The sequence below is a fragment of the Podarcis gaigeae genome (genome assembly GCF_964106915.1).
Source record: "Podarcis gaigeae genome assembly, chromosome: 8".
NCBI classification, from domain to species: domain Eukaryota; kingdom Metazoa; phylum Chordata; class Lepidosauria; order Squamata; family Lacertidae; genus Podarcis; species Podarcis gaigeae.
Window position 1 is genome coordinate 52,969,497 of NC_139684.1, and position 26,806 is coordinate 52,996,302.

At 45.5% G+C, this 26,806-nt stretch overlaps 3 protein-coding genes across 5 annotated transcripts; 1 reads left to right on the plus strand and 2 right to left on the minus strand.

Moving 5' to 3' along the window:
- Positions 1 to 917: 917 nt before the first annotated feature.
- On the minus strand, positions 918 to 6,966 carry GINS3 (GINS complex subunit 3). The gene is made up of 3 exons (XM_083751388.1): positions 6,723 to 6,966; positions 4,156 to 4,389; positions 918 to 2,182 (listed from the first exon to the last, which is right to left on the minus strand). Exons 1-3 carry the CDS (start codon positions 6,909 to 6,911, stop codon positions 1,952 to 1,954), a joined length of 654 nt encoding a protein of 217 aa, XP_083607514.1. The 5' UTR covers positions 6,912 to 6,966; the 3' UTR covers positions 918 to 1,951.
- On the plus strand, positions 6,667 to 23,208 carry PRSS54 (serine protease 54). Of its 3 annotated transcripts, none has more exons than XM_083751383.1 (7): positions 6,667 to 6,793; positions 10,646 to 10,703; positions 11,669 to 11,840; positions 12,875 to 13,122; positions 13,772 to 13,896; positions 14,989 to 15,521; positions 22,790 to 23,208. In XM_083751383.1, exons 3-6 carry the CDS (start codon positions 11,677 to 11,679, stop codon positions 15,481 to 15,483), a joined length of 1,032 nt encoding a protein of 343 aa, XP_083607509.1. In that variant the 5' UTR covers positions 6,667 to 6,793; positions 10,646 to 10,703; positions 11,669 to 11,676; the 3' UTR covers positions 15,484 to 15,521; positions 22,790 to 23,208. The 3 variants fall into 3 exon arrangements, with proteins under 3 accessions (XP_083607509.1, XP_083607507.1, XP_083607508.1); XM_083751381.1 differs by lacking the exon at positions 6,667 to 6,793 and adding an exon at positions 8,720 to 8,866; XM_083751382.1 differs by lacking the exon at positions 6,667 to 6,793 and adding an exon at positions 8,743 to 8,823.
- On the minus strand, positions 15,640 to 26,147 carry CFAP263 (cilia and flagella associated protein 263). Its single transcript, XM_083751380.1, has 9 exons — positions 25,478 to 26,147; positions 23,685 to 23,808; positions 22,721 to 22,882; positions 21,988 to 22,143; positions 20,404 to 20,484; positions 19,746 to 19,901; positions 17,689 to 17,796; positions 16,734 to 16,889; positions 15,640 to 15,966 (listed from the first exon to the last, which is right to left on the minus strand). The coding sequence occupies exons 1-9, from the start codon at positions 25,627 to 25,629 to the stop codon at positions 15,874 to 15,876; spliced, it is 1,188 nt and encodes a 395-aa protein (XP_083607506.1). The 5' UTR covers positions 25,630 to 26,147; the 3' UTR covers positions 15,640 to 15,873.
- Between the last annotated feature and the right edge of the window lie 659 nt (positions 26,148 to 26,806).

The window sequence follows — 26,806 nt, forward strand, 5'->3', positions numbered from 1 at the left end:
GTGTCTTTGGCCCGCCCCTGCCTGGCAGGCCAATGGGCTGCTGGCGGGGGTGTGGCCTCGGACAGGTACAGGGGCCATTCGATCTTTCGCCAATGGTAATGGGAGTTGTGTACAAAACTGGAGGGCAGGTTAAGGAAGGGTGCTTTTGAGTGTAACTACAAACACCTTCAAAGGCTAGTTCTGGTAGTAAAAACCAGGAGGTGTGTGCAAAATCAAGAGGTGGCATTTTGAAACTGTCTCCCCAGGAAGTGCACAATGTATGCTGAACCTTTAATGCAGAGCTTCTGGCATTCAGCGTTTTAATTTCTAGATGACTTTTCAACATTAATTTCTGGCCCTGCACACAGGTGCAAACATAATGTTCTCCCAATTTCCATCTTCATGTGTTGCCTCCTCTGAGAAAAATGAGTCGCAGATGGCCTGGTCGGACTCCGAATGCCTGATCAAACACAGGGGACAGACTGAGCAAAACATAGAGCAAGGAGCAGCTCAAATGACAGACACAAAAGGCTGAGTTCAGCCTAGAAGAACTAACTGAGAAATATCAACATCAAACCTTTTCTCGTTGTGTACTTCTAAAAATACAGAAAGAGGTTGAGAAATGCTAGGATGTGGCAAGCACTGGCCACATGGCAAGAGATGAAAAATATACCCCATCAGCAGAACAAGAGGCCAATCAGTTGTGGGGAAGAAGGCAGGAATCCAACCAAAATCTGCCTCTACTCCATCATAGTGTATGAGGAGTGCAACTTAAACAAGTGCTTATGCCAACAACAAGGAAGAGTTACATCAGCATTTCAATATGTTTTCCTCCTGCCAGGGGCAGTTCTGATAGGGCCACTCGGGGCTTGTGGAACTATGAAGCCATACTAACAGATCTGAACGACTCAGCCTCAATAAACAGGTATAGACAGGCCTGCTTTTGCTAAAATCAGTTTTATTTATAATGCAATACTAAACAAATTGTAAAAGGGAAACTGTAAAAGGGATTACTAATTTTCACCTACACTGAAATTATGCTGTTAAGGATGAAACAGAACCCAGAATGCAAAATCTGGAACCTGGAGATTCCCAAGACGAGGATGTTGAAGAGAGCATATACTTTCCTAGAACGTAGGGAAATCCATGCCGGGGGGGTGGTACAGAGGGACTCATGGCTTGTCAAGCTGAGTCTGCAGCAAAGGCAGAGAAATAGGGGGCGGGAGTGGGACATTTATCCCTCCCTCCGCCAAAATAAGCAATACACAATGGAAGCAAGATAAAATGTCATTTAGATTAAAAGCGTAAGCTATTTAAGTGCAACAGCTTCCTCCAATAAATTGTGGGAGAAGCAGTTTTGCGAGTGCTGAGAATTCTCAGTTAAAAGATCCCAACTCCATTCAGAAAACTGCATTTCAAAGGACTGGGAAAGCTGCCCACTAAATTTAGTAGAGTAGTTAAGCCCCTTGGACAGGAAGTCTTGAAATGGGCAGGCCCCAAGAGGCACATTAAAATACATCGGAGCTGCCTTTTCTCCCTAAGAAAGATCATGTTTCTAGCAAATAAAAGCAAAGGCAATAACCTGGTAGACTATGTACAAATATTCCAATGATGATTTCTGAGGGCAAACACATTTGCCTGAGAATTGTTCATCCTTTTGCCCTGCATTTCTAGAGTCATCACTTGAAAGATTAAAACATAGTTGCATTAGATTGAATAAAATGTTAATTATTGCCCAATAAGATTTGTTCTAATTGATTGTATCCATTCAGACACAAACCCAGAATAATCTTGTACGTCCTTAGAAGAGTGTGTGGACGGCTTCAGGCCACACAGTGTTAGCCAACATTCCTTAGAAATATGCTCTAGTTCAATCTCAAGATGTTACCAGGGAGATTTTCAATTCATAAGATGAACATCATTTCCTCTTTTGTCTCTTGCCATGGAAGTGTCAGCTGTGCCCTTCATGCACTCAGCTGTCCAAGTCAGAAAATTTTCTCTTCTTGTAATTCTGGATTAGGCTGGATGCTGTGATCTGGGAGGCCTGACCCTTTTCCCAGCACTGGAAGTCATTAAGTCCTTTCTGGCCTGCTTGAAATAAGGCTCGTTCCAACTCATCCAGACGGGCCACCAGCACAGATGTGTCCTCATTGAATGCATTCTGGGAAGAGTCCATGATGCGACGGAATCGGCCAATAAATGTCTGAAGAGGGAAGCAGAGTTACTTAGAATGGAAGGAAGTCCTGAGTAGGCTCAAGTAGCCAAAGGGAGCGCCAGGCTACACACAGGGCCAGGTTAACAAACTATAGCAGCAGTCGGCGGGTGGGTGACTTTTTCCAGCCCAAGGTCACAGTGCATAATGGCCAACCTTCTTGGGGCTGCATGTTAGTGGGGTCAGAGGCAAAAGCGGGAAGAATAATGGATGCAAGCCTAACCTTTGTACAATGGGCTACATTTCAGCCACACAAAAGTCAGAGATTTCTGCACACACACACACAACCTCCACCCAGGGAAGCAAAAGGTATTATCACAGATCAAGGACACATTCCAGGCAGGCATGGAACAGGGCTGGTGTGGGTCCTGGCCTGGGAAGGGACAGAAAGATCTGGGTCAAGTTAGCTTCTCCTTTGACTGAGGCTTGCTGTGGCTGAATTATGAGTATAATGATTTGGGACCATGGTAGCATCTAGGCCATAGAAGGCCATTTACTTAATGACAATCCAATGGATTTGGTTTAGTTTTTGCAATGGATCAATGCAGCTACCTCCAATTTTCTGTGCTTGGATAATACCATGTTTAGCTGCCTAAGAATAGGATTTTAAAACTGGAAAGAAATGATATTCTACCAAACACAGATGGGACTTAAAACTTTTGGAGATAACATGCCCTCCAAAACACTAGGAAAAACTATCCAAATTAGTCTTTAGTGTACCATGCAAAGTATGCTCCATTTGAAACAGGAGAGGCAAATCAGGTGCTTGACCACTGCCTGGCGTTGGTAATGTGGACCGATACATTAAACTGAATCTGGACAGGAGAGGTACTGTGTGCTGCAGGTACTCAGGTCCAGGTAGTAGGGAATGGGTTGGTACTCCCCTGGAAGCATCTAAGTTACCTGAGGACCAGGTGGCCTTGGTGGCTAGGAGAGCCTATGTCCAGCTCTGGCTGGTATGGCCCTTCCTGGTCAGGGATAGTTTGGCCACAATGATCCAGGCCGAAGGTAACTCCCAGACTGTACTACCGCAATGCGCTTGGAAGATGGTTTGGAAGCTGCAACTTGTGTGGAATGCAGCAGTTAACACTGCTGATGAGTGCCAGACACACATTACAACAGTCTTGAAAGATCTGCAGTAGTTGCCTAGCCCAATTTGGCACTGACATACAGGGCCCAAAATGACTTCAGACCGAAATATATGAAGAAACGCCACCTCCCACATCAACCTGCCTATGTGTGCCAAGGGACAGTGGCCAATGAGAGGGCCTTCTCTGTGATGGCTTCCAGGTTATGGAATGACCTCCCCTCCCAAGTTTTATCTTGTGCCACTACTGTGTGCTTTTAACTAGGATATTTCTGTAACCCACCCCAGGGCCATTTAGGCTATTACTACAAATAATAAACAAACAAAATAATTATTAGTAAATCTAGATAAAGTCTAGCACTGGAGACTGACATGAATAAATGTTACACACTTTATTTTCCAAAAATGAGGAAGCAGCCACTGTCACCTCTTTGTCACAGCAGCCCTGGGCACATCCTGCCATGTCTGATGCCCAGTGAGGCTTATCTAGTTAAGTCTGCATAGCCTCTCCTGCACTCCCATTTTGTGAACTATAGATTTGGAGTGACAAGATCCTGCCCAACTCCTTCTACCCTCCCCTCCCTCCTGTTTTGTTGAACATCCATTCAGATGAAGAGTGCTGAAGAACTTGAAAGCTTGCTCAAAATTTAGCGGCACTTTGGTTGGTTCTAATGAAGGTCTTTGCCATTTGGCACTGAAGCAAGTGTTGTACTTGCCATGATAAGTCAACAAAGCACAGGGGAAAATTGGGTGGGAAGGTTGCTATGAATGTTTAACATCTCTCAAAGAGCAACACTTCAGTACCAAAAGAAGCCATAGCACAGAGAGCTCAGAAGCATTAAGGGGAAGAAGCCTTCTGTCAAATTCAGTGTTTTACCTGCAATATAGTCTGAGCTAGTTCAGTATTTTCAGGACTGTCAAAATTCAGCAGCTGGGAGCCAAATCCATAGTAGTATGGCCCCAATTTATGCAGGTCAACCACATTGGCATCTGCATTTAACACCGTCCGCCAACTCTCCTTGTAAATCTTTGGCAATTCCACAGAAAGGATCCTCCGTTTGTTGTCATATAAGCCTTTGGCAAGCCAGAGGGGTATTTCCAGCTTTGAGCCCTGTATAAAGCAAAATACAAACAGGTGAAAACCATCAATAAGCAGTATACATAAAACTGTAGCAGACTTGCAGCCGTGTTATGTACTCCAAGAAACTTGCATTGGCTGCCATAGTAACTTGGAAGCAAATTTGTTTGCAGCCTAAAGAGAAACTTGCACAAACAGAAACTGCACTGAAATTACAGGGATGAAGAACATTCTGCCTCACATATGGGATGTGATGTAGGACAGGGAAGCAATATAAAGTGATTCTAACATTTTGGGAGGGGGAGTTGGGGGGATAACAGTTTCAGACATTCCAACAAAATTGTACTGGCAGTGTCTCCCAGATGAACAGGTGAAATTAAGGAATAGACAATAGCAGACTTTCCATACGTTTTAGACTACCAGAACAGTAATGAAAATATGTGTTTTTACACTATAATCTTAAGTGGTTCGACACTATTGGGATGCTTGATTTGGGTAACCCTACTAAAATTTTGTTAGATTCTTTTATTACTTGTGTCAGGATATATTTCTAAACAAAACAGCACAGGGAAGTGTATAGATGTATATAAAAAAGGGTAGGAATGAAATAGAGAGACTGGAAAATTACAAAATTAGAATCATTCCAAATGGAGATATCAAACTTTAAAAAACAATACTGTGAATAGAATGTTTTTACATTTTAACTGTAATAATAATATCCGAGAATTTGATTAAAGTTACTTCAGAAAGACAAAAGAAAAGGATTAACTGTTGCCAATCTATAATGAAATGGTTTCAGGCTTTTAAAAATGGATTTGAAAGATAAAGGTCAAACAAAGCAATAATATTTTTATTGCTCTAGAATTTTTTTATAAAAATGGTTCCAAAGTAAGGTGCACCACAAATTCATGTGTGTGGTAAAAAGTACAGAAAACGTAAATTAAGACATTTGCTCTAACTTTCATGCCATATAAAGAGAGCCAGTGTGGTGTAGTGGTTAGAGTGTCAGACCAGGACTCAAATTCCTGCTCAGCCATGAAGCCCACTGAGTGATCTTGGGCCAGTCACTGTCCTCTCACCTAAACCTAGCTCACAGGAATCTTGTGGGGATTAAATGAACAGGGAGCTGCGCAACAAATGATAAATAAACTGTTAGCTACAATAGCTTTACAGCTGTAGTTCCCAAGGAAGTTGCAGTTCAAAAGAACTGGAGACCAGCAGGTTGGGGACAGCCCTGAAGCTACACAGGAGAGGAACATAGGAAGCTGCCCATTACCATATCACACCACTGGTCCATCTAGCTCAGTACAGTCTACACTGACTGGCAGCGGCCCACTGGGGTTTCACAAAGGCTTCTTCCCCAGCCCTACCTGGAGATGCCAGGGACTGAACCAGGGGCCTTCTGCATGCAAACCACTGATCTGTGGACCCTCCCTCAAGATGGACCCCACCCCCTCCTCAGGTGCCAAAGTTTGGCTGTAGTCTAAAAAGGTTTGGGCTCTACAGTGGTACCTCGGGTTAAGTACTTAATTAGTTCCGGAGGTCTGTTCTTAACCTGAAACTGTTCTTAACCTGAAGCACCACTTTAGCTAATGGGGCCTCCTGCTGCCGCCACGCCGCCGGAGCATGATTTCTGTTCTCATCCTGAAGCAAAGGTCTTAACCTGAAGCACTATTTCTGGGTTTGCGGAGTCTGTAACCTGAAGCGTATGTAACCCGAGGTACCACTGTACTCTCTTGAGCCAGAGCAAGCCTTAGCCTCCCCTCCCCAGGAGCTCCAAGCCGGCTTGGAGCATCAGCCATGAAGAAGCATGATCTACTTGGGTCCAGAGCCCAATGGCACGCAGAAGCCTCATGCTCCACTGACCTGCATGCAGATCCATTGCACTTTTAAATGATTTAGGAACTCGTTACGGAAAAAGATTAAAAAGAGAAGGCTTGAGTTACAAGAACATGAACAGCTGCCCTTGCTGCTACCTTTTGCGTTCATACAATCATAGAAAGGGATCCCGAGGGTCATCTAGTCCAACCCCCTGCAGTGCAGCAATCCTGTCCACAGCCGTCTCTGGTTGAGCTCTACCTACCAACCTTCTGGTTAACAGCCAGATGCACCGACCCAGTGTGCCATTTCAGTCATACAACTATCTTGGATTCCCCCACTGAAATACCGGGATTTCTCATTGTCCTCCGAGACACTTCAAACTCAACCCGGAAACTCGCCATGATATCGAAGTCGCATTTTAGATCTATGTGCAAAGCCGATTTGAACGGAAGTCTGAACCTCCCGTTCTGTATCATGACTTCCGACCTAAAGCTGTCGGGAGTTGTAGTCATTCCGTCCAGGAGGGTGGCGGGATGTTAGCTCACCTCAGGGAGCGTGTTGTCTGAGGAAGCGGCGGCGGCACTGGCCGCTTTACCCAAGACGGTGGCGAGGCGAGGTAGCTTGATCTCAGCGCGGCACGGCAGCCTCTCTTGCGACATGAGGATGTCTGCCAGAGAGAGGAAGCTCTCCTCGGTCCCCAGCGCAGCCTCCACCGGCGTGTAGGCCTCGCCCATAGCGCCGCTACAGAAAAGCCCGCGCTTGGTTCGCGCACGCGCACGCCGCCCTTGTCAATGGCTCCTCCTGCGGGGGGCGGGGCAGGTCGCGCGCCTGCGCGGTGGGCTCGCTGCTGCAAAGCGCTTGGCTTGTGCCTTTGCTTGTTCGGGGTTCACTCGCCCTGTTCAAGGCTGCCGGCCTTCTTGGGGGTCTCTCCGCTGATTTATAAATTTTTTTCTTGGGGGTCTCTCCGGCTGATTTATAAATTTTCGATTTCAATCGTTCTTGACACAGATATTACAGCATAATAGTTCCTAAACCTTGGTGGAAATCTGGTCATGAAACTTAAATTAATTTACAACTAAATAGTAAAGAAGAGTTATCTTGTACGATTTTTTAATGTGGCAACACCTATACTTTGGGACTCTGCCTGCTTATACCAGGCAGGCGCCTTCACTGCACTTTTTCCATGCCTGCTTAAAACATTTTTGTTTAGGCAAGCCTATTGTATGTATAGAATGTGGACATGTGTTTTAATCTGGTTTTTAGTTTATTGCTGGTTTTAGTTATTCAAAGGTTTTAAATAGTTGTCAATAGTTTTTACTGACAATTTTATTGTTTCATTCTTGTTTCATTGCTTTCATTTTTATTATTTCATTCAATTTTATTGTTTCAGTTTTTACGAACAATTTTTTTTATTTCATTCTTTTTCATTCATTTTTCATTGCTGCATTCTCATGAGGGAAAGTGGAGGACACACACACACAGGATGGTAAGGTCAAAAAAGAGCTAGCAGCGGACTCCCACTTCTCCACCAGAGTGTAGCAACTGAGCCAGGATCGAGTCCTATTTGCATGAATGGGACCTTTCCACCCCCATAGCCTATCACGGGAGGGAGGGCAGCATGCAGGGAGGGTAGGGTTAACCTTTCCCAATTCTGGCGGTGAAGTCAAACCACTGCGTTAACCAAAGTTACCTTCTTTGGGTGCAAGCCTAGGCAGTGTATGGAGGTCCTGGGTCACCCAGACGTCAAGCCCCTCCCCTCTCTTGGCCTTGCTAAAGTGGTCCAAAGGAAAGCAGAGCAATACATTTGGCACCAGTTTACTTGCAGCAGTTGCTGGAAGGAGGTGTACAAGGCATCATCCAACCATCTTAGGGGACTCCACTATGGATTTATGTAGGGTTTCATCCTTAGGCATGTCCAAAGTCGAGGGCCCGCCAGCTTAATCCGGTCCTCAAAGCAGTTTATTTCCTGGTGTAAGATCCTAAAAAAAAGCTCAACCCCAACCTTAAAAAAAGCTCAACAACAACTTCAACCCTAAAAATCTGGCCCTCTTTGGAAAAAGTTTGGACACCACTGCTAGTTTTTTCTTATCTCAAAGATATTCCACAAGGCAGCAGAGATTTAGGATCAGGGTTTTCCTTCTAGATGAGCTACCTTCCTAGGTTGACAAGCCCCATCTGCTCCTACACCATGTGCAGAAACCGCCTTCTTGAGCCTGTCTTTGCATGCAGGGGAAGTCCCTAATTCACTGAGAGTTTGAGACCCATTGGCTACCCTCACCAAGTCTTTTCTTCTAGAAAAAAGAGGTGCAGGAACTTGCTGACTTTTTTTTATTAGGGGGTGCGCCTAGCCAAAGTTGTTGAGTTTTTTTAGGGGAGGTCATCCCTAGAAAAGCTTCTCTTCTTAGGATTCAGAAATGACCCTGGGGTCAGATTTGCCTTAGGTTTAGGGAATGCAGTCATGGATTTGGAACGAGAAGGGGAATTACAAGCAGGTCTAATCCCAGAAAGGTTATTGGTCATGAGGCCAGCAAGAAGGAACTCCAGCACCATGGCAACCACGACCTAACAATAGTTGAGTCTGCAGTGCCAAATTCTGGCAAAGGGCATGGTCGCTCCTGGGCTCTACCTGATGGCAGGAAATCAGAGGTCAGGAAATGGCAGGAAATCAGATCAAGCCAAGACCTCTTTGGTAAAAGAAGGCAGAAAAATATATGGTTGCTCTTGACAGAATAACTTGGGAGATGGAATAGGAAAAGGCTCACAGAAAAGAGATGTGTTTTAGAAAGAGCAAGACAAGAACCACATAATGGAGTTTCTAGGAAAGTCAAACAAAGGAGAACAAGAGGCAGTGTGGTGTAATGGTTAGAGCAAAGCTTTCCAAACTATATGTCACGACATGTTAGTGTGTCAGCTGCAGTGTGTAGGTATGTTGCAGGAACGCTCCCTGCACTCCTCCCAGTGTTGGAAAGGGGTTAGTTTAACCTCCAGTTTGCTGGTAAAACTGAATTACTGTGTCGTGAAATGATGCATGTCTAAAGTGTGTCATCAACATGAAAAGTTTGGAAAGTTCTGGGCAGAGTGCTGGAATAGGACCTGGGAGACAAGGGTTCAAATCTCCACTTGGCCATGAAATTCACTGGGTCACCTTGAGCTAGTCACTGCCTCTCACCCTAACCTACCTCACAGGGTTGTTATGAGAATTAAATGAGAAAGGTGAGGGTCATGTACATCACCTTGAGTTTCTTGAAGAAAAAGGTGGGATATAAATGCAATAAATAAAGAATAAACGCAGGACAAGGTTTCAAGAGAATTTGCCATGGATCTTCATCTATCTGTTATACCGGTTGATTTGAGTACAGTATCTTACTTTTCAATCCACTGTGGGAGGAGGGACACCTCTTGTTCTCAAGCCGCACCACAACTCTCTAGTTCAGTCTTTTAAAACGCAATGACCCATCAGCCCCAACCAGCATAGTTATCATTGCCATATTTCAAAAAGTGAATATCCAGACAAATAGGCACACATGCACCTGGCAAGGTCTTTGTGGTTTCCACAGGATCTCCTCCCTGTGCAGAAATTAATCTTGAAAACAGCATTCTGTTGTAGTCAATAGAATAAGCTGCAGTGCCCATGACAGCTCCTTTGGTTTGCAAATGGCCCATGGGTCCCAAAAGGTTGGGGGGTCGCCTGCTTTAAAGCAGTGGCTTTCCAATTTCCTACTTCCAGGCAACCCTGCACCACAATGATGGGCCTTCCAATAAATCCCCACACTTCTGATATGGAATTCCAGTGCCGTTTTGTGGAGAATTCTGGACCGCCCAGTTCATGTTCAGCAGTAAATAAAACTGTAGGAACGTTATTGTTGGCCCATTTCTACTGTGTGACCAAGAACACACCCGACCCTCTAGCAACTATACATTACAAGGGAAAAGGGACAAGAAAAGCTGAATCAGACCAATGGCTTATCTAGTCCAGCATCATCTTCTCACAGTGGCCGACCAGATGCCTGTGGGAAACTTTCAAGCAGCACATGAGCACAACAGCACTCTACCCACCTGTGCTTCCCAGCAACTGGTATGTGGACATGAGACCTCTGACAATGGAGGTAAACACAGCCATTGTGGCTAGTAGCCGTTAATTGGAGAAGCTTGCCTGCCATTCCTGTGCCTTTCCTTGAGAAATCCCTGAAAGGCCTTCCTGAAGACATTTTGAAAAACCATTGTACTAAAGAAGATGACAATTGGTGTCTGTATGTGTTGCCTAGGAGAAAAGGTTTCAAGGTAAAACTGATCACTGTAACACTAGCAGCGCCTTGCTAGACATGCTGCATTTGCTTCTCCAGTGGCTATGGGATTGATCTGGGCTTCGGAACAGAAAGACTGACTTCTGCTGAAGATGAGAGACGAGGAAAGGTCCTGGGAAATGCCTGTGCCGAGCTTACGGTCTGCTTTCTTTTTTTTCTAACAGGGACATTGCATAGGAAGCCTGTTTTTGTGCTGCTGCATCTTGCCCTCTTCAGCGGCTGGTGAGTGAAGCATTTGGGTCTGACCTTGCAGCAGAACATTGGCCATGGGCGGTAGAGCTAAGGGACCTTTCTGGGCCCAAGGATGCCAGAGGGCACAGATGATCAGAAATGGGGTGGGGATGCAATGCAACGAAGGTGGACATTGTGTGTGTTTGTGTGTGTTGTTAGTAGTAGTAATAATAATAATGGTAGTATCTGCTAGCACTGCCACATTAGATGACCCAAAATCCAAACAGTGCATAATACCATAATAAACCAGACTTTTGCCGACCTGGTGCCTGCCAGACTTGGAGTACAATTCCCATCAGCCTCAGCCAATGGTAAGGCATTATGGGAGCTGTAGTTCAAAACGTTTGGAGGCTGCCAGGTTGACAAAGGCTAACACAAACAATGCAAACTAGGCAAACTGGTATACTTGCCCTAGGTCACATCTTTAACTGCTGAAGCAGTTTTCAGAGTAAATGACACAAGTTCTCCCTTTCAGGCAGAATTTGCCAAGGTTGTACACTATTTCAAATGCTTTGCATTCTTTTCCAACTTTTGGATTTTCTTGTGAAAACAGGGCTGATGAGACATAACTGAGAAACAAACGTATCACAGGGAAGGATGGGATTCCTGTGGCCTTCCAAATGTTGGACTCTGGCTTCTACCAGCTCCAGCTATAATAGAGGGCCTGACTCTTGTTTAACTGGATGGAGAGGTCAAATGTACTTCCATTTCTCTGCACACTTTCCCCTCTGGCTTCACCCTCCGCTGGCATGTGGCCTTTCCCCCCAGAAGGGAATGCAGCCCTTGGGCTGGAAAAGGCTCCCCATCCACTGGAGGACATGTTCTGCTTCCTGCAGCACAATGGGGTAATGAACCTCCTGGATATTAGCAGGACAAAGGAGAAAATGCAGTGGCTGAGGCTGAATTCAGACAGGCCTTGATGACTGACTTGCCCCTCCTCTTTCTCACTGGCACAGATTGTGGCATGCAGATCAGCTTAGATCCCAGAAGACCCATGCAAGAGTTTGCAGCTGTGGATGAACTCCCTTGGATGGTATCTTTGCAGGATGTCTATGGCAACCACTTGGCTTTGGGTTGTATCCTGGATAAACACTGGATAGTAAGTGCAGCCTCTACTTTCCTGAACAGGTGGGTGCTAAAGTGGAGGTTTTACACACATAGAGCAGGAACAGTTATAGCTGCAAATCATCAAACACTGTATAGGCAACTTCTCTCAAGAGCAGAAAAAACTTTGCAACAATTAATAATAGTTCTTGCAGCACAATCCTAACCTTGGGTCATTCTAGCTAGACAAGTAGGTCAACTTGGAGATGTAGCAGGGTTGCAGTAGAGCCTCTGCTCAGTGGCCTGCTCCTGTCCCTTGCAGCAGCTGCAAAAGAGGTGGTGTTTCAGGAAAAGGGCTCCCAGGTGAGTCCATGAAAAGCCTCAGATGAAGACCTCTGTTCCCAGCCACACTGGAAAACTGGCTGCTTGGTTAATCAGAATCCTACCACAATAGGCTGCCAGGAGTACATAGCCCCCAGCAAAGAAACACAATGAAGTCTGGGGCTATATCTGGTTGGCCACTTTGAGAACAGGCTACTGGACTAGATGGGCAACTGGCCTGATCCAGCAGGGGCCAGTCAAAACATTGGCAAGCCTAGCAGGCAGGAATTAGGGTCTCTTTTGCCACATGCAAATGCAGTAGCAGGAGACTTGTGCAGCCTATCTGCTTTTCCCTGTTAAGGCCTCCCCATGGTAACAATGGAGAACTGATTGGTTGTGTGCATTTAGCAATAGGATTTATAGTTTAAAAAAAGCCAATAGCCACAGTCAGGAGGGTGGGCCAGAATTGTGGCCAACAAGGAAATGGTAAAACCTCCCTTCCCCATTTCCTGCATCCTAATGAAAACCTAACCCCTCTCTTGCCTTCTAATTATTATTATTAGTAGTAGTGGTATGTAAAGACATGTTTAGCATGATGTCAGGATTCCTGTGCTTTTAGCTGGTACTTGAAAGTCAGGCATTCATTAACTGATTCTTTTCCTATATCGCTGCACCTCCTCTTCCATTTCTGTGCCTCAAGCCCAGAAGCTTCCCCCAGGAATGGAGAGGCCTGAAGCAAGGGCCCATGTCTGTGTTCACTCAAGTGCCTTTTCTTTGCTTACGCTTTCCATGGCCAGGACCCAGGTGTTGGCCCTGGTTGGTATCACAGGCCTGAAAGACAGAAGTTTCTTGATCCCCATCAGTGCCATCATCCCGCATGAAGCCTTTGATGAACTCACTCTTCACAATGATATTGCCCTCCTGAAGATAGGCGCCCGGCTCTATTTCAGCAAGGCTTTGCAGCCCATCTGCTTCCCACCTGAAAACTTCCCTGTGACAGCTCTAAGGAACTGCTTGGTTGTGGGCTGGCTGCATCCTCACACAGGTGAGCTACTTGTGTACCATGGCGCTCACAATGGCAGCCTTCACAAATGCTGTGCAAGATCAATTGCTCCATTATTTTTGGATTGCATTTACATCCTGCTCTTCCTACAAGGAGCTCCGGGTGGCATGTTTGGTGTTATGCCTATTTTCAGTTTTTCTCCCATGAGAACATCCATCCCTCTCATGGATACACATCTATTGGCCATCTGCATGTGGAAGGCTTCCCATAGTTCCCAGGGATCAGATCTATGTCTTCCTTGTATGTGGTTATTGCATGTGGCTTCCAAGATTTCTCCTGGCTGGACACTTAAGAGACAAGGTGCTATTCAAACCTTTTTTAGAATACAGAATTCTTTTGAACCAATAGAGTCACTAATCTAATTTCAATTTGTAGACATTTTGCCAGAACTAAATTCTGGAAGCTAGTGAGATCTTTCTTCTTTTCTTTACCTTGCCCCTCACTGTTGGGTACTAAGGAGAGCTCCTTCCTCTTTGCCCTGGACAGAAGACAGGAAATATAGCTTTTAGCACAGGAGGGTGGGCTTTGAAGGGAAGATTGTGTACAGCCCAATGTGTGTTGTGTTCAGTTGCCAACTTAGTCCTGTAAAGACCTAGAAAGGCCAGGCTTTGCTCATGCCTTTGTATCTCAGTCCAGACAGGGAGCGTCTCTCTACGGAAGCTCTCAGTGGTGGATGTTGACCCCTGTCCCCTGCACAGAATCATGACCACAGAATGCTGCAGCCACAGGAAAGCTGACAATGTGTCTGGATGCCTGGTGAGAAAGTCATATTCATAGACTCATCTGCTGCTACCTCTGCACAATTCATAAACACAACAAGAAGTTCTCTTCTAGTGACTGTGCAAACACTTCAGCAAGGCATAGTGAAAGTACAGAAAATATTTTCCCCTTTTAACACAAGAGCATTGCTGCAGCTGTTTACTGGGCAGGGTGGTGCTTTAACATTAGCACTTATGTTTTCTATTATTAAATTAATTTTTTTAGATATTGTTATAAATATATATATATTTGTGAGCCCCTTCTAAGAATTTTTTTCTAAAAGGCGGGGTATAAATCTATTGAAGAACTTTTGAGAAAGGGGCAGATCTACTCATACCTAGGCAGCATTTGATAAAAAAAGAAGAAACACCCATCAAGAGACCAATTAAGAGCTGGTAGGTGAACCATAGCCCATAAGTAATCTCAGAACTGTATCCTCAGAAATGTCTTGGAACGTCTAATTTTCATGTTATTCTGATGGCTGAAAAAAGGCCGGGCATGATGAATCTGGATTTAATCCAGTTTATTCAAGATCCACAGGTAAATGTTAAATGCACTCCTAATTCACATCTCTGCTCAGCTGTGAAGCTGAGTGATCTTAGGTCAGAGATGGTGACAGGCCCATCTCCACAGGGTTAGTGTGAGAATAAAACAGAGAGGAGGAGAACTCTGTATGCCACTATGACACCCTTAGCCAGCCAGCTCACAGTGCTCAATTTCTAACGCTAATGTCTACCTGCCTGCTGCTGGCCATCCCTGTTTGTGGAAGAGAGTTGTTAGGGGGACCATTTTACTTGATCTGCTATTTGGAAGGGATCTGCAGCAGAGAGTAAAACAGCAGTTTCTGCTCCTGATGGAACCTTTTCATTGGACTAGGGGGCCCACCCAAAAGCTCCACAAACTCCTCCTCCTTGTTCCTAAAATTCTGACTTTGTGCACCTATCATGAGGTCATGAGCTCCATATTTTTTTTCCTTATTTTGCCTTGGCAGATTTCATGATTTCTCTGTCAGTTGCCTTGAACTGCATGTGGAGGAGAGGTATTTGAAATGAATAAATAAAGGCACCTTTGCTTTTTCCTCTTCCAAAGGGATACTCAGGCAACCCGGTCATGTGCCAGGCAGATGGAACAAGGCAGTGGGTGCTGAAGGGAGTGATGACCAAGGGCGGTATGAGATGCTATGGGCCGTTTCTCTACACCAGAGTGTCTTCCTATGGCGACTGGATTGTGACCACCACAGCTAAGTGGGGAGCTCCGGCCTCTCCCATCCCTGAGTCAAGACACAGCCCCTTCAGACCTCCCATGGAGGAGGACGAAGGGATATTTGAACCCATTGGGGAGGAGAGAGCAATTGAGTTCTCAGACCACACCAGCCTTAATCATACAGAGCACCTCACAGAAGACAGCCAGGAGCTCCCAGAAGAGCCAGCTGAGTCACGGGCCAAACAGTCTGATCCCATCTATTATGACTACTACAGTGGGGAGCTTCTTCCCGTTTCTACAGCCAAGTTAGGCCAGCCTGAAGGCCTCCTCTCTAAAAGCCTCATGCCCTGTCTTCTGACATGCTGGATGGTGGCAGGTTAAGCAGCAGACATTTCTGAGAAATGCACAGCTGAGATATGGTGAGTGCTGTTATGCTCATCTGTCATTTCCCCAGAAGTCCCATTTGGACAATTAAACTTCAAACCCTCCTTCTTCAATCTCCTCAGAACCATGTGGTATGAAATGACTCCAAAGTGGTAAATATAGCTAGATATATTGATGACTTATAAAGTAACTCATCACAGGGGAACAGAAAGGGAAAGGGGACAACAACTGCAGGGGTCCTGAGACCCTGGTGCAAATACCTTGTCTGGAAGAGAGAGCCAAAGAAGACAGAGGAAACAGGAGGCATGTGCTGCAGGGGCTCCTGTTCTCTTCCAAGGCTAGGCAACTGGGCCCTTGGTAAAGTGCCTTTGTCCAGCTCTCTCCTTCTCAGTTGCTCCCTTGCTCTGGGAGAAGAGCCTGCAGCTGTTGACTAGCCAGCTTTGCCTTGTGCCAAGTACTCTGGTAGCCCCGCAAGGCCATCTGTGAGACGGAAGAGGGGAAAAGAGGAAAGCAGTAAGAAACTGAGCTGGGAGTGAGGGACAGAGAGAGAGAGAGACTGAGAAAGAAAACCCCGACCAAGGGGGAGGGGGACAACTATTGCATGCCTTCTATTTACCCTAAATGACAAATGCTCTCCAAGTTCCTGCCCCTAAGGTGGGTGGAGCAGCTGTTCCTGGCCTTCTCTTGCTTGCTCATCCTCATTCTGCTCCTCTTTTAAACTCCAAGCAAGGAGAAAAAAACCACACGTATACAGAGAGGCTGCTTCTCCTCCTGCATCTGCACCTTGGAGTAATATCATTTCAGAGTGCTCCAGAAACAGCAACCACTATCTGCAGGGCTTATCTACTTCCTGATGCTCTACTGCCACCTTCACAATCCTAGAAAGTTTAAATAAAACCCTGCTCTGCAAACCAGCAAGGGAGAGAACAAGGACAAGAAAGGATATGCCAAAGGCAACAGGTTGAAAGTGGAGTTTTTGTCCATAGCCACATCTCTTCAAGTTCAGGGCTATCCCTACACTGATCCCCAACTCCCACTTCCTGCACACAATCTGAACACCCTTTTCCAATAGGGAATTTTACCTCTCTTTAACCATGGTGTTGAGTATAACAATGAGGCACTTGGCCACATATTGCCCACATCAGTGCCAAGTTTGTGTTCAGAGGCAGAACAGAGGTTTAACACAGACCTCGCTGTGGTCAGCCCTGTGGCACAGGTGCCCAGATGTAAGACCAGCATGCTCATACCTCTGCAATTTCCACCTTCCTCTCCCAGATCTTGATGATGTTCTCCAGTTCATGTACTGCCATCTTCTCATGGACATAGTCGAGGACAGGGGGCACTTTGTACTCTGTCAGTTGTTTCCGTAGCTTTTTGTTCAGGACCTCGGCTTTGAACCGTTCCTATAAAAAAAAAGGAAAAAAGAAAAGTATTTTGATGAGAGGCTCTCTTTAGTTTTATTTCATTGCATTGTATGGGGTGGGGTGGGGGCAGGAATTTAGATCAGGGAAATGGCAGGGGGAGAAAGGGCTAAACACTCTTCATCCAACATCAATACACCAATCACATTCAGAACCCCCAGTGACTTCTTTAAAGTAAAAATAAAAATGTTTGGAGAGCTGATCACAGATCTTCACTGTAATATTTAGTTGGACCCTTCACCGGTCCCTTACTCTGGGGGAACCCCCCAGCTGATGACTGGCCGTTTTCATCTGAAGCCAGACACTGCAGGGCTCCCGCTGGTAACCCACCCTATTTTCTGAGTAACGTAAAACCCACGGAAGATAAAGAGGCACTGAGCCTTTCCTGACATTCTTTCCTTAGTCACCCTCTTGATCTATGCAAATAAACCATCTTCAGTTTGCAACCATTCACACTTTTCTTCCTGAAAATGTGAAAGTTCCTGTCCAGGCTTTTCAGCATCACTTAGCAAGCAAATTAGTTCCCAGATAATACAAAGTCCTCCCTTAGTGTACTGATTTTTCTCCTGGGATCATTTTTGCTCTACTTTGACTCACAAGCCTGGAAAATCACATGCATTAACAATAAAAAATAATAATAATACATTAGGAGCCAGTAAACTGGACATTGTTCCTGGTGGCAACACCATCATTCATTAATCCCAGTAAATTGATCCTGTCCCTGTTATTTTAAAACCTTTGCTTGCAGTTAAATAGCTCCTGTGCCTCCCTTCAGTCCTACCTCCTCAACGAGGATGGCCTCATGTTCAATTTTTTCCAGGGACTCCTTTCTCTGGGCAATATCTTTCACCAGATTGGTGGCCAGGGTCATTGCGGTATACAGTTTCTTCTGAAATAAAACAAGTTGATCCAGACTGAGAGGGAAAAGAAGGTTGGATGGCCTGTGTCTACCTAAGCAGAAGGAACTTTCAGAAGGCAGCATCCAGATTTACTTTGCATGTCTGAATGCTACCTGGCCACACATGGAACAGCTGTAACTGGAAAATGAGGTTTCAGTAGCCAGCACAGACACTAAATCCAGAATGGAAGTATAAAGTATGCTCACAAAATTATGTTCGCCTTTACAAAGTTCCATCCTTATTTCAGATATTGTGATATATTGCAATGTTTAGCTGGTGGTATATCAGGATTATTCCCTGGGAATAATGCCCAAGTGAAAATGAAGACAGTAGTTCAAAGAAGAGATTTGAAGAGATGCAGAAAAAGAGACTCCTGCTGAAATCCCCGCTTCTGGACAGTGAAATATGCTCCAGAAGCTTTTGGGAAAGGACTAAAGCTAAGAGGTTAAGAGCATCTGCTTGGAATGCAGAAGGTTCGTGGTTCAACTCCCGATGGATTCTCCAGGAAGGGCTAGGAATGGCCCGTGTGTCTGAAGTCCTGGAGAACTGCTGTCAGTCGGTGCAGACATTATTGAGCTAGATGGACCAAGAGTCCTATGTCCCTAGGCTCATCCTCCTCTAAGTTTGGCCCAGGATGATACAACCTCCTGGACTAAGTCCCACAGTTTTGATTCTTATAGGCTCATTTGCACACAGTGGGATCTTTGGGATGGGGGAAGCTTCCCATGGTAAGTATAAGGTTTCAGGGACAGTTGTCCCTCCAATTTTGCATTATGCCAAGCCCCCCCCCCATGGTAGCCATTTTGTGCCTGGAGCCCCTAAATTAAAAATCCAAAAGGTACCCACTAGTCCAAAATGGTGTGTGTGTGTGAGAGAGAGACAGACAGACAGAGAGAGACAGAGACAGAGACAGAGAGACTCCTTCTTTTAGCTTGCTTCCACACTAGACATTTACTGCAGAATAGCCATGCTTTACCAGGGGTACCAACTTGAATAAAATATGGGGGGGCAGGTAAGCTCTGACCTGCATAATTGATCCCAAGACATGGCTCACGCACACCATTTGAATGGCAATGCCCATCAACTTGGGGAGGGGGCATGGCCCCCTCAAATATTTTAGTGGGAGGGACCAAAGGGCGATTGGCCACTAGACATTGGGTCCTATGCTTTACACACTCATTTTCTACAGGTTATTTGCATGACATCATGAACAAACATCATGTTCGCCATACTCAGTTCCCCCACTTTTTCTTTTCAGAGCCCAGAACATTCAACTTAAAAAACCCCCAATTCAATAGCACAGAATTACCCAAGTGAATATACCCCCTTCCTCCACTTCTATTATCACTGATTAAATTGTTCTGGCCATTTTCTGGACTGTTGCCATTTCCTTTCCTATGCTCTGTCCCTCTTCTCTAGGAATCAGCTTGATCAATTTAACTCTCCCTGTCCAAAAAGCATTGCTTTTATATCAGCACCCCCACTCCCATTGCAGAGGGCATGGGCAGGTGGGGGGAGAATCATGAATGAGAATGCAGTTTGGAGAAGGGAGCATTTAACCCTCTTGCACAATGGTCCCAGTGAAAACTGTCCTTCCAACATTTGGGGTTGGAGAAAGGAGGACTTGCCAAGGAGTAACCCTAGCAAGCCAGGTAAAGGTGTAGAAAATGAGGCAGAGATTAGGCCCCAGGTTCCTCTGCCACTGTTTCTGACCATTGGAACTCTGCTCTGCAACAGAAGAGATGGAGGAAAAGCTGTGTTTACTCCTTAGCAGAATAATTGCTGGTTACAGAGCAGAGCTTTGGTCTACAGCAGCACTGTCCCCCTCAGTAGGGAAGTGCAGGCAGTTGGATCCCAGGTCTCTTCCAGCAGTCATCTTAAGCCATGTATGGGGAACCAAAGAGCAGGAGAGAGAGTACTGTGTGACTGCTCTACTTACTCTGTAGAAATTGAGGACCTGGATAGCGTTGCCCACAGTCAGCTTCAGTTGCAGCAGCTCCTGGTTCCGCTCATCAATCTTCTCCAGGAACTGAGCATTCTCGATTTTCAGCTGCTGGAAATCGACCTCGTGTAGTGCCTCCCCGAGTTCCTCCTTCTGCAGACCAACCGAGAACAGTGTGGGTCACTGACTAGGGAGCCCAAGTACATAGCAGGTTTCTCTGTGTACAGTTCTAGTTGCCTCACCTCAAAAAGGATATTGTAGAGTTGGTGAAAGGATATAAGTTTATAGAGTTATGCATGGCATGGAGAAAGCCGGTAAAAGTTTTGTTCCCTCTCATAATACGAGAACATCCAATGAAGCTGAAAGTTGGAAGATTCAGGACATTTAAAAGAAAGCATTTCTTCACATAGTGCACAGTTAATCTATGGAACTTGCTCCCAAAGGAGGCAGTGATAGTCAAATTTGGATGGTTTTAAAAGAGGACATGTTCCAAATGTTGGGTGCTCTTTCTGAATGGATGATTCTGGTGTTCTACTTATGGAGATACTCCTGATCAATGAGCAACAACATGGAATGCATGGGACACCAAGCAATGGTACACTGAGGCGAGACTGGCCTGCTGAGATGCACCTTCACAAACTTGCAGTTTACGCACCTGCTTGAGCTGCATTTGCATCTTCTTTTTCTGGACTTTCAGGGAATCATTTTTCAAACGAATTTTCTCTTTCAGTACATCCTGAAAAAGAAAGTCACCTAATTTCTTTCTCAGGCTTGCTGCTAAAGTTTGCCTGCATTTACATGTACTTTATGTGTGGCTGAGAGATGAGCACTTACCCTGCAGGCTGTGACCAATCACTCCTGGCGGCAAAGCTCTCCAGAGGAAACTCCCAGGTAATAACAGGAATGCTGCTTTGCCTTGGACCTTACATGTATCCAAATGGAATTGCCTCTCAACTCTAACATGTGTGAAGACTTTTGAGTTGCACAGAACTCTATTTTAGGCCAAAGAGTTAGGTGCATCTCAGAAATATTTTGAGCAATTATACAATTGTGTATAATTGTGTATAAACAGCTCTCAACCCTGATGCAGTTAAACTAGAAGGAATGGCAGCTGCTCATTATTATTGCTATTGCCTTGCACAGGCAATAGCCATTCTCTGAAAGATTGAACTGAGGAAAAGTTGATGAAGATCAGAACTGGGACTTCATAGATACAGTTGCCATCTTTTTCATTGGCCCCACTCCTGTGTATTTACCAGGCTGAAATGTAATATAACATGTAGAAATGTGGTGAAGCTGGCATAGAGATAGGAGGATGAGCTTTACCTGTTTTATTTCTGCATGTTAAGGATACAGGTACAGGGTTAGGTATGGTTCTTTAATGAGAAATATACATCCTATTTACTGATTCAGCTTTATAATGTCAAGATATGTATTCTATGGAATAAGAATGCTCTGAAATAGACACATTTCTCAGGAAGTCCTCCTCTGAATGGCAAAGATTGCTTAAGGCGTCTGAATGTATGCCACTGTTTGGTGGGATCCACCATGATGTCTACAGGCTACTGCACTCAGTTGCTGGTATCTAACAAAACAAGAACACACAGGGGCGCCGACTTATAAAAAATATTGGGGGGGCGGGGCCCATACCGACTTATAAAAAATATTGGGGGGGCCCAAGACCTCCAAACCGCTGCTGCTGGGGGAACGAAAGGGGCGGGGGCGAGCCCCGGGCTGCCCCGACCTTAAGTGAACCTGTGAGGGCCTGCTGATTGGCTGCCGCCGTGGGCGGTGAATATTAATGAGCTAGGGGGAATCCCCGCTTCTCACAGGGCTGACGCCAGCCCCGCGAGATTGTTGATGGGTCGCGAGATTGTTGATGGGTCGAGAGCCCGCAACCCCACCCCCTCTCTAGATCGGGAGTGGCTTTGTTTTAACTCATTACTGAATGTATTTTAAGGTAACTATCGTCAAGCAAGGAAAATAAAAAATACCAACATAATTTTGTGATTTTACAAAGCATAATATAACTAATAATTTTCTTAAATTATTGGGGGGGAATTTTTGAGGGGGCTCGGGCCCCCTCAGGCCCCATGGAGTCGGCGCCTATGAGAACACATGCAGGAGGATTAGAGACACTGATGGTCTCACTAACAGGCTGTTTTACCAAGGTTATCAACTGGCTAACGGATCAAAATGAGAGCAGCTGGTGGGACTGCCCCATGTTCTCTCCACTTACCCTGTAGCGTATCCTATCTTCCATGTATCTCAGCACTTTTTCAGAGGCAATGACACTCCCTTTCTTCTTGGTGATGGTTTTGACTATATCTTTGTCAAAGTCCTGCACAGCTTTCTTAATGTCAACTAGGCGGATGTCTGCTTCCTCCAGGACAGCCTGCCAAATTCAGATTGCACCGTCAATAAAGGAAGGCTGCATGTCATACACAAAAGAGGAATATTCTGACATTCTTCAAGATGCAGCCTGGCATGTATCTTCCTAATCAACAGCAAAACTGACAGTCTTTTAAAAGGCAGTTCCTCCCCTTAACTATGGCTTTTATAAGCCCACAGCTCCTTGGAGTGTCCATAAATTGGTGTTTTTAAGCTTTCCCAAAGTACTACTGCACAGAAACGTATAACAAGATCAGCGCTAAAGCCCAGAAAATTCAGGGGATCTTGAAGCCCAGTGTTTTAATGTTATCAAGTGCCATCATTTCCTGCCTTCCGCTTCTCAAGAAGACCAGTTGTCTACAGCCTTGACTAAATGAACTGCTTTTGGATTATAAGTTTGATTGGTAGAAAAGTGCCTCTTCATCTGAATCACCAGATATTACTGAGTGGGCCAAAAATGGCATACCACTGCTCACTTACTAAATTTGACCTGGCATGAACAGGTGCCTCAATGAGGAGAGAACACACACTTCAGTACAGTGATACAACACATGCCTCTTCCTATCCCAGAGCAACTATACCAGGTAGTTCTGCAACAGCCTTTCTGAGTTCTCCTTTAACCTCTGAACGTCTTCCTTTGTCTCCTCCAGCTCCCGTTGTGCTATGTCACATTTCTGTTCCACCGTCAGACCCACCAGACGATCTGCTGTTAACCGGGATTTAGATTTGCGCCTGCCTCGTGCCTGGAAACCAAATGATTGCAAGATAGAAGCACACAGCTCTACATAAGAAGCCACAAAAGGTGCAACTGAACTCAAGAATTTGCCATCACTGTATTTGTTTCTTCTTTTCCCCCTTTATGAATATTAATGTGACATGCTTTGTTAGGTGTCTTAGATGAAATTTGTGGTGAATTGGATACAAGATGGATTGGCAGCCTGATATTATTAATAATAATAATATATGGTTAGTATTATATTTGTTGCTTATTACAAAAAATGTCTCAAAGCAACTTACAATTATAAAAGCATACATGATACAAAATTCAAAATAAATAAAAAAGATAAAAGAATGTTAATTGACTAAAATTACTCATCCTGTAATAATATAAAAAGGGCAAATCATACCCTAACCTACTAAAAGATGAAGATCAATTAAGCACAAAATGTGGTCTAAATATAGGTAGTGATGGAACTTGGTACATCTCTCTGGGGAGAGCATTCCACACCTGCAAGCCGTCTCTGAGAAGGCCCAATCTCATGCTGGCACCCTCTGCCCCTCCCTTTGAGGAGAGCTTCAGATGACAAGTGCAGGGTCTGAGTAGGTCCAGGCAGGAAGAAGCAGTTCCTAAGGTACTGGGGTCCTGAGCCACCTAAGGCTTTATAGGACAAAAACAGCACTTTAAATTCAGGGTCTGTTTCTCATCTGCACTCTGGCCAGTTAAGCTTCAGCAAAGGACAAGGGAGCAGACTCTTTGCACCATCAAAACCACAAATACTGCCACAACAGCTATTCCAGTATCTGTAAAATAATCCTGTAACTTACAAGTTGTGCTTGTCCCATGTCCATCAAAGAGCCAAACTTTTCCAGCACCAAGTCCCTTGGCTCAAGCCGATTGAAAGTCTTCTCAAACATTGTCGTCTCAAGTTTGAGCATGGCATTGTCATGGCTGAAGGTAGATGAAAGATTAGGTGAGCAAACCCAGTAGTTCACGTGAGCAATGCATGTCGCAAACCAAAAGGGATGACAGCAGCATCCATTAAGGCAAAGTCTGAGGAAGACAAAATCCTCAAGCTGCAATCTATGGTAACCTACTCCTTAGAGAGGGGACACATAACTTTTGCACCACTCTGAGGGTTGCATTTAAGGTAAAGCAGCAATAAATTCTGGAACAATAACTACCTCAGAAAAGTTTTAAAGCTTACTCTTTAAAACAGGGGTCAGCAAACATTTTCAGCAGGGGGCCAGTCCACTGTCCCTCAGACCTTGTGGGGGGCCAGACTATATTTTTTTGGGGGGGGGGGAGAAAAAAGAACGAATTCCTATGCCCCACAAATACCCCCGAGATGCATTTTAAATAAATGGACACATTCTACTCATGTAAAAACACACTGATTCCCGGACCGACCGTGAGCTGGATTTAGAAGGCGATTGGGCCGAATCTACCCCCTAGGCCTTGGTTTGCCTACCCATGCTTTAAAATGTCCCACATAAACTCTAAAAATATATATATATTTACCAATATCAACAAAATTCCTCTTCTTGGAACTGCCATTTCACCCATTCCCTGAGAAAATTATTTCCATCTTCTGTGGGACAATCTTTATTGAAGATTACTTGGTTTAATCTTCTGTCTAAGCCACTGTTTCTCAGTTGTGATCTTAGGGTCCAGTACTGGGTTTTAATATTTTTTTTGTACCAGTCCCTCTCAGGCAATGGAAATGCCCTTCCCTTCTCCTTCTGGCCTACCTATTTATTAAGGTGTTACATTCAACACCTTAACTAATGAAATTAAGTTTAAAATATATCCTGGGGTATAATATTATTGCTTGAGATTCTCAACATCTTAGTACATTTGAGAAAAGTGTGTGTGCACCATTTAAGTTTACCACAGGTAGCAGTCATACAGGGTGACTGCCACAGGTCTGCACACAGCATCATTGTTTCCTGTAACTTTTCCATTTACAGCACACATCCTGAACTTTTTCTTGAGCTTGTTTTCTGAATTTAGTATAGTTTGGTGACATGTTTCCTTACAGGTCGGGGAACAACATTGTAGGGTTAGAGAGGGTAAAGCACACCTATTCATAGCATTGGGGGGAGGGAGTTAATAAAACTGAAAAGCCCCCTATCTTGGGTTACATCCACACCATACCTTTAAAGCACATTTAAAGTGCATTTCTTCACTCAAAGAATCCTGGGAACTTTGGCTTGTTAAGTGTGCTGGTAATGACAGCTCTGTGATGTGCAAACTACAAAATTCCCAGGAGACTTAGTGGCAAGCCATGACTGTCCAGGTGATATATGTGTGCTATAAATGTATGGTACGGATGTAACCTTGGCTATTATTTGGATTTAGTTAGTGAAACCCATTCTTAGTAAGGCTGATGGCCAGAATGCGATTTACAGCCAAACCTGCCCCCTAGCTATGCTCCTCCGCTTTCTGCCATAGAAGTGGACGGGAGACCCGCACCGCCCCAGGGGATGTCGTTCCCTTTGCCCACAGGGATGGCTGCCAACCAGTCGGGGGGAAGGAAAGGGGGTGTCTTTGAGGGGCCCCAAGTGGGTTTGCGTTGGAGGAAGAGCCGGAGCCGCCGCGCCGGTTCTTCTCGCCGCACCTGGCTTCCTCCACCAAGCCGTGCAGCTGGGAAATGGATAACTGGGCCAGGTCCTGGTGCAGCTCCTCGCTCAGCTCCCGCGACTCGCCCGTGTGGACGCTGTCGCGCTCCGACTCCTCGTCCGCCATGGCCGTGGGCTGCGAGATCGCCATAGCAACGCAGCACAGGCCCTGCAGGCCGCCCGACCGCGCCTCCTCCTCTTCCAGGCCCGGCCTTCCAGGAGGGGCCTCGTCATCGCGGGCGGCCAGCCGCTGCGCCTCGCGACCGAGACGAGGAGGCTGCTGGGTGGCGGCTGCTCCGCTCCAAGCGGGGAATAATCCTCGGCAAGCGGGGCTTCACCTAATCCCCGGACTATGGCACGGCCGGAGGGAGAGTTTGATGCTGACTCGCGGGCAGCTTGCTCCCTCGCTCCGGCGGCGGCTCCATGCCTAACCCGGGGGCGAGAGAACAGTGGCTGCTTCCTGCGCGCCCGGCCAGAAGCAGCAGCTCCTGGCAGGCAGCTGCGGCCGGACTCGATTCCCGGGCATGCGAAGCCGGCCTTTGCGGTGCTGAAGGTGTTGTCCAGCTATGCTTATTCTGTTTATGCCTCGCTTCCCAAACCGAAAAGCCCTGCAGTAAGCATAGATCCGGAGTGTCGTCGCTCTCGCACCGGCAGCCTAGCAATAAAAGTCTCTGACCTACATTGCAAGACGGTCGGGAAAAGATTCCGACTCCCCCGCCCCGCCTGCTCTGGGAATCATGCCAGTGGGCAACATTGGAAGGATAGTGACAAGCACACGTGTTTTTAAACACACACACACACACATTAGCATGTTCTTCTTTATACTGCCTTTCATCAAAATATGTTCCAAGGCAATTTACAACGCCGGAACAGGGGGAAAAGCTAAAGAAATACAGTACACACAGTACGCCTTCCCAACCTACTGCTCCTCCAGATGTTTTGGACCGCAATTTCCATCACGGCCAGACGCTAGCCTAGGATTGATGAGAGTAGTTCAAAACACCTGGAAGGGCACCTGGTCGAGCGAGCCATAAGACCTCCTTCAGCATCAATATCAGCATTATGAATATAATAATAATTCAATTTATATCTCACCGTTCGTCCCCAAGCAGCACAGGGCAGCAAAGATAACCAGGACTTTGGCTGATTAAGCATTATTTGGCCTTTGAAATGCGTTGTGGGGGCGTTATTAGTTTGCTTTTATTTTATTATGTATTTTGTGTTCTCATTTTGTATTTTTATGTTGTGAACCGCCCTGTGATCTTCGGATGAAAGGCGGTATACAAATTTCATAATAAGAAAATAAGAAAAGAGATATTAAAATTTAA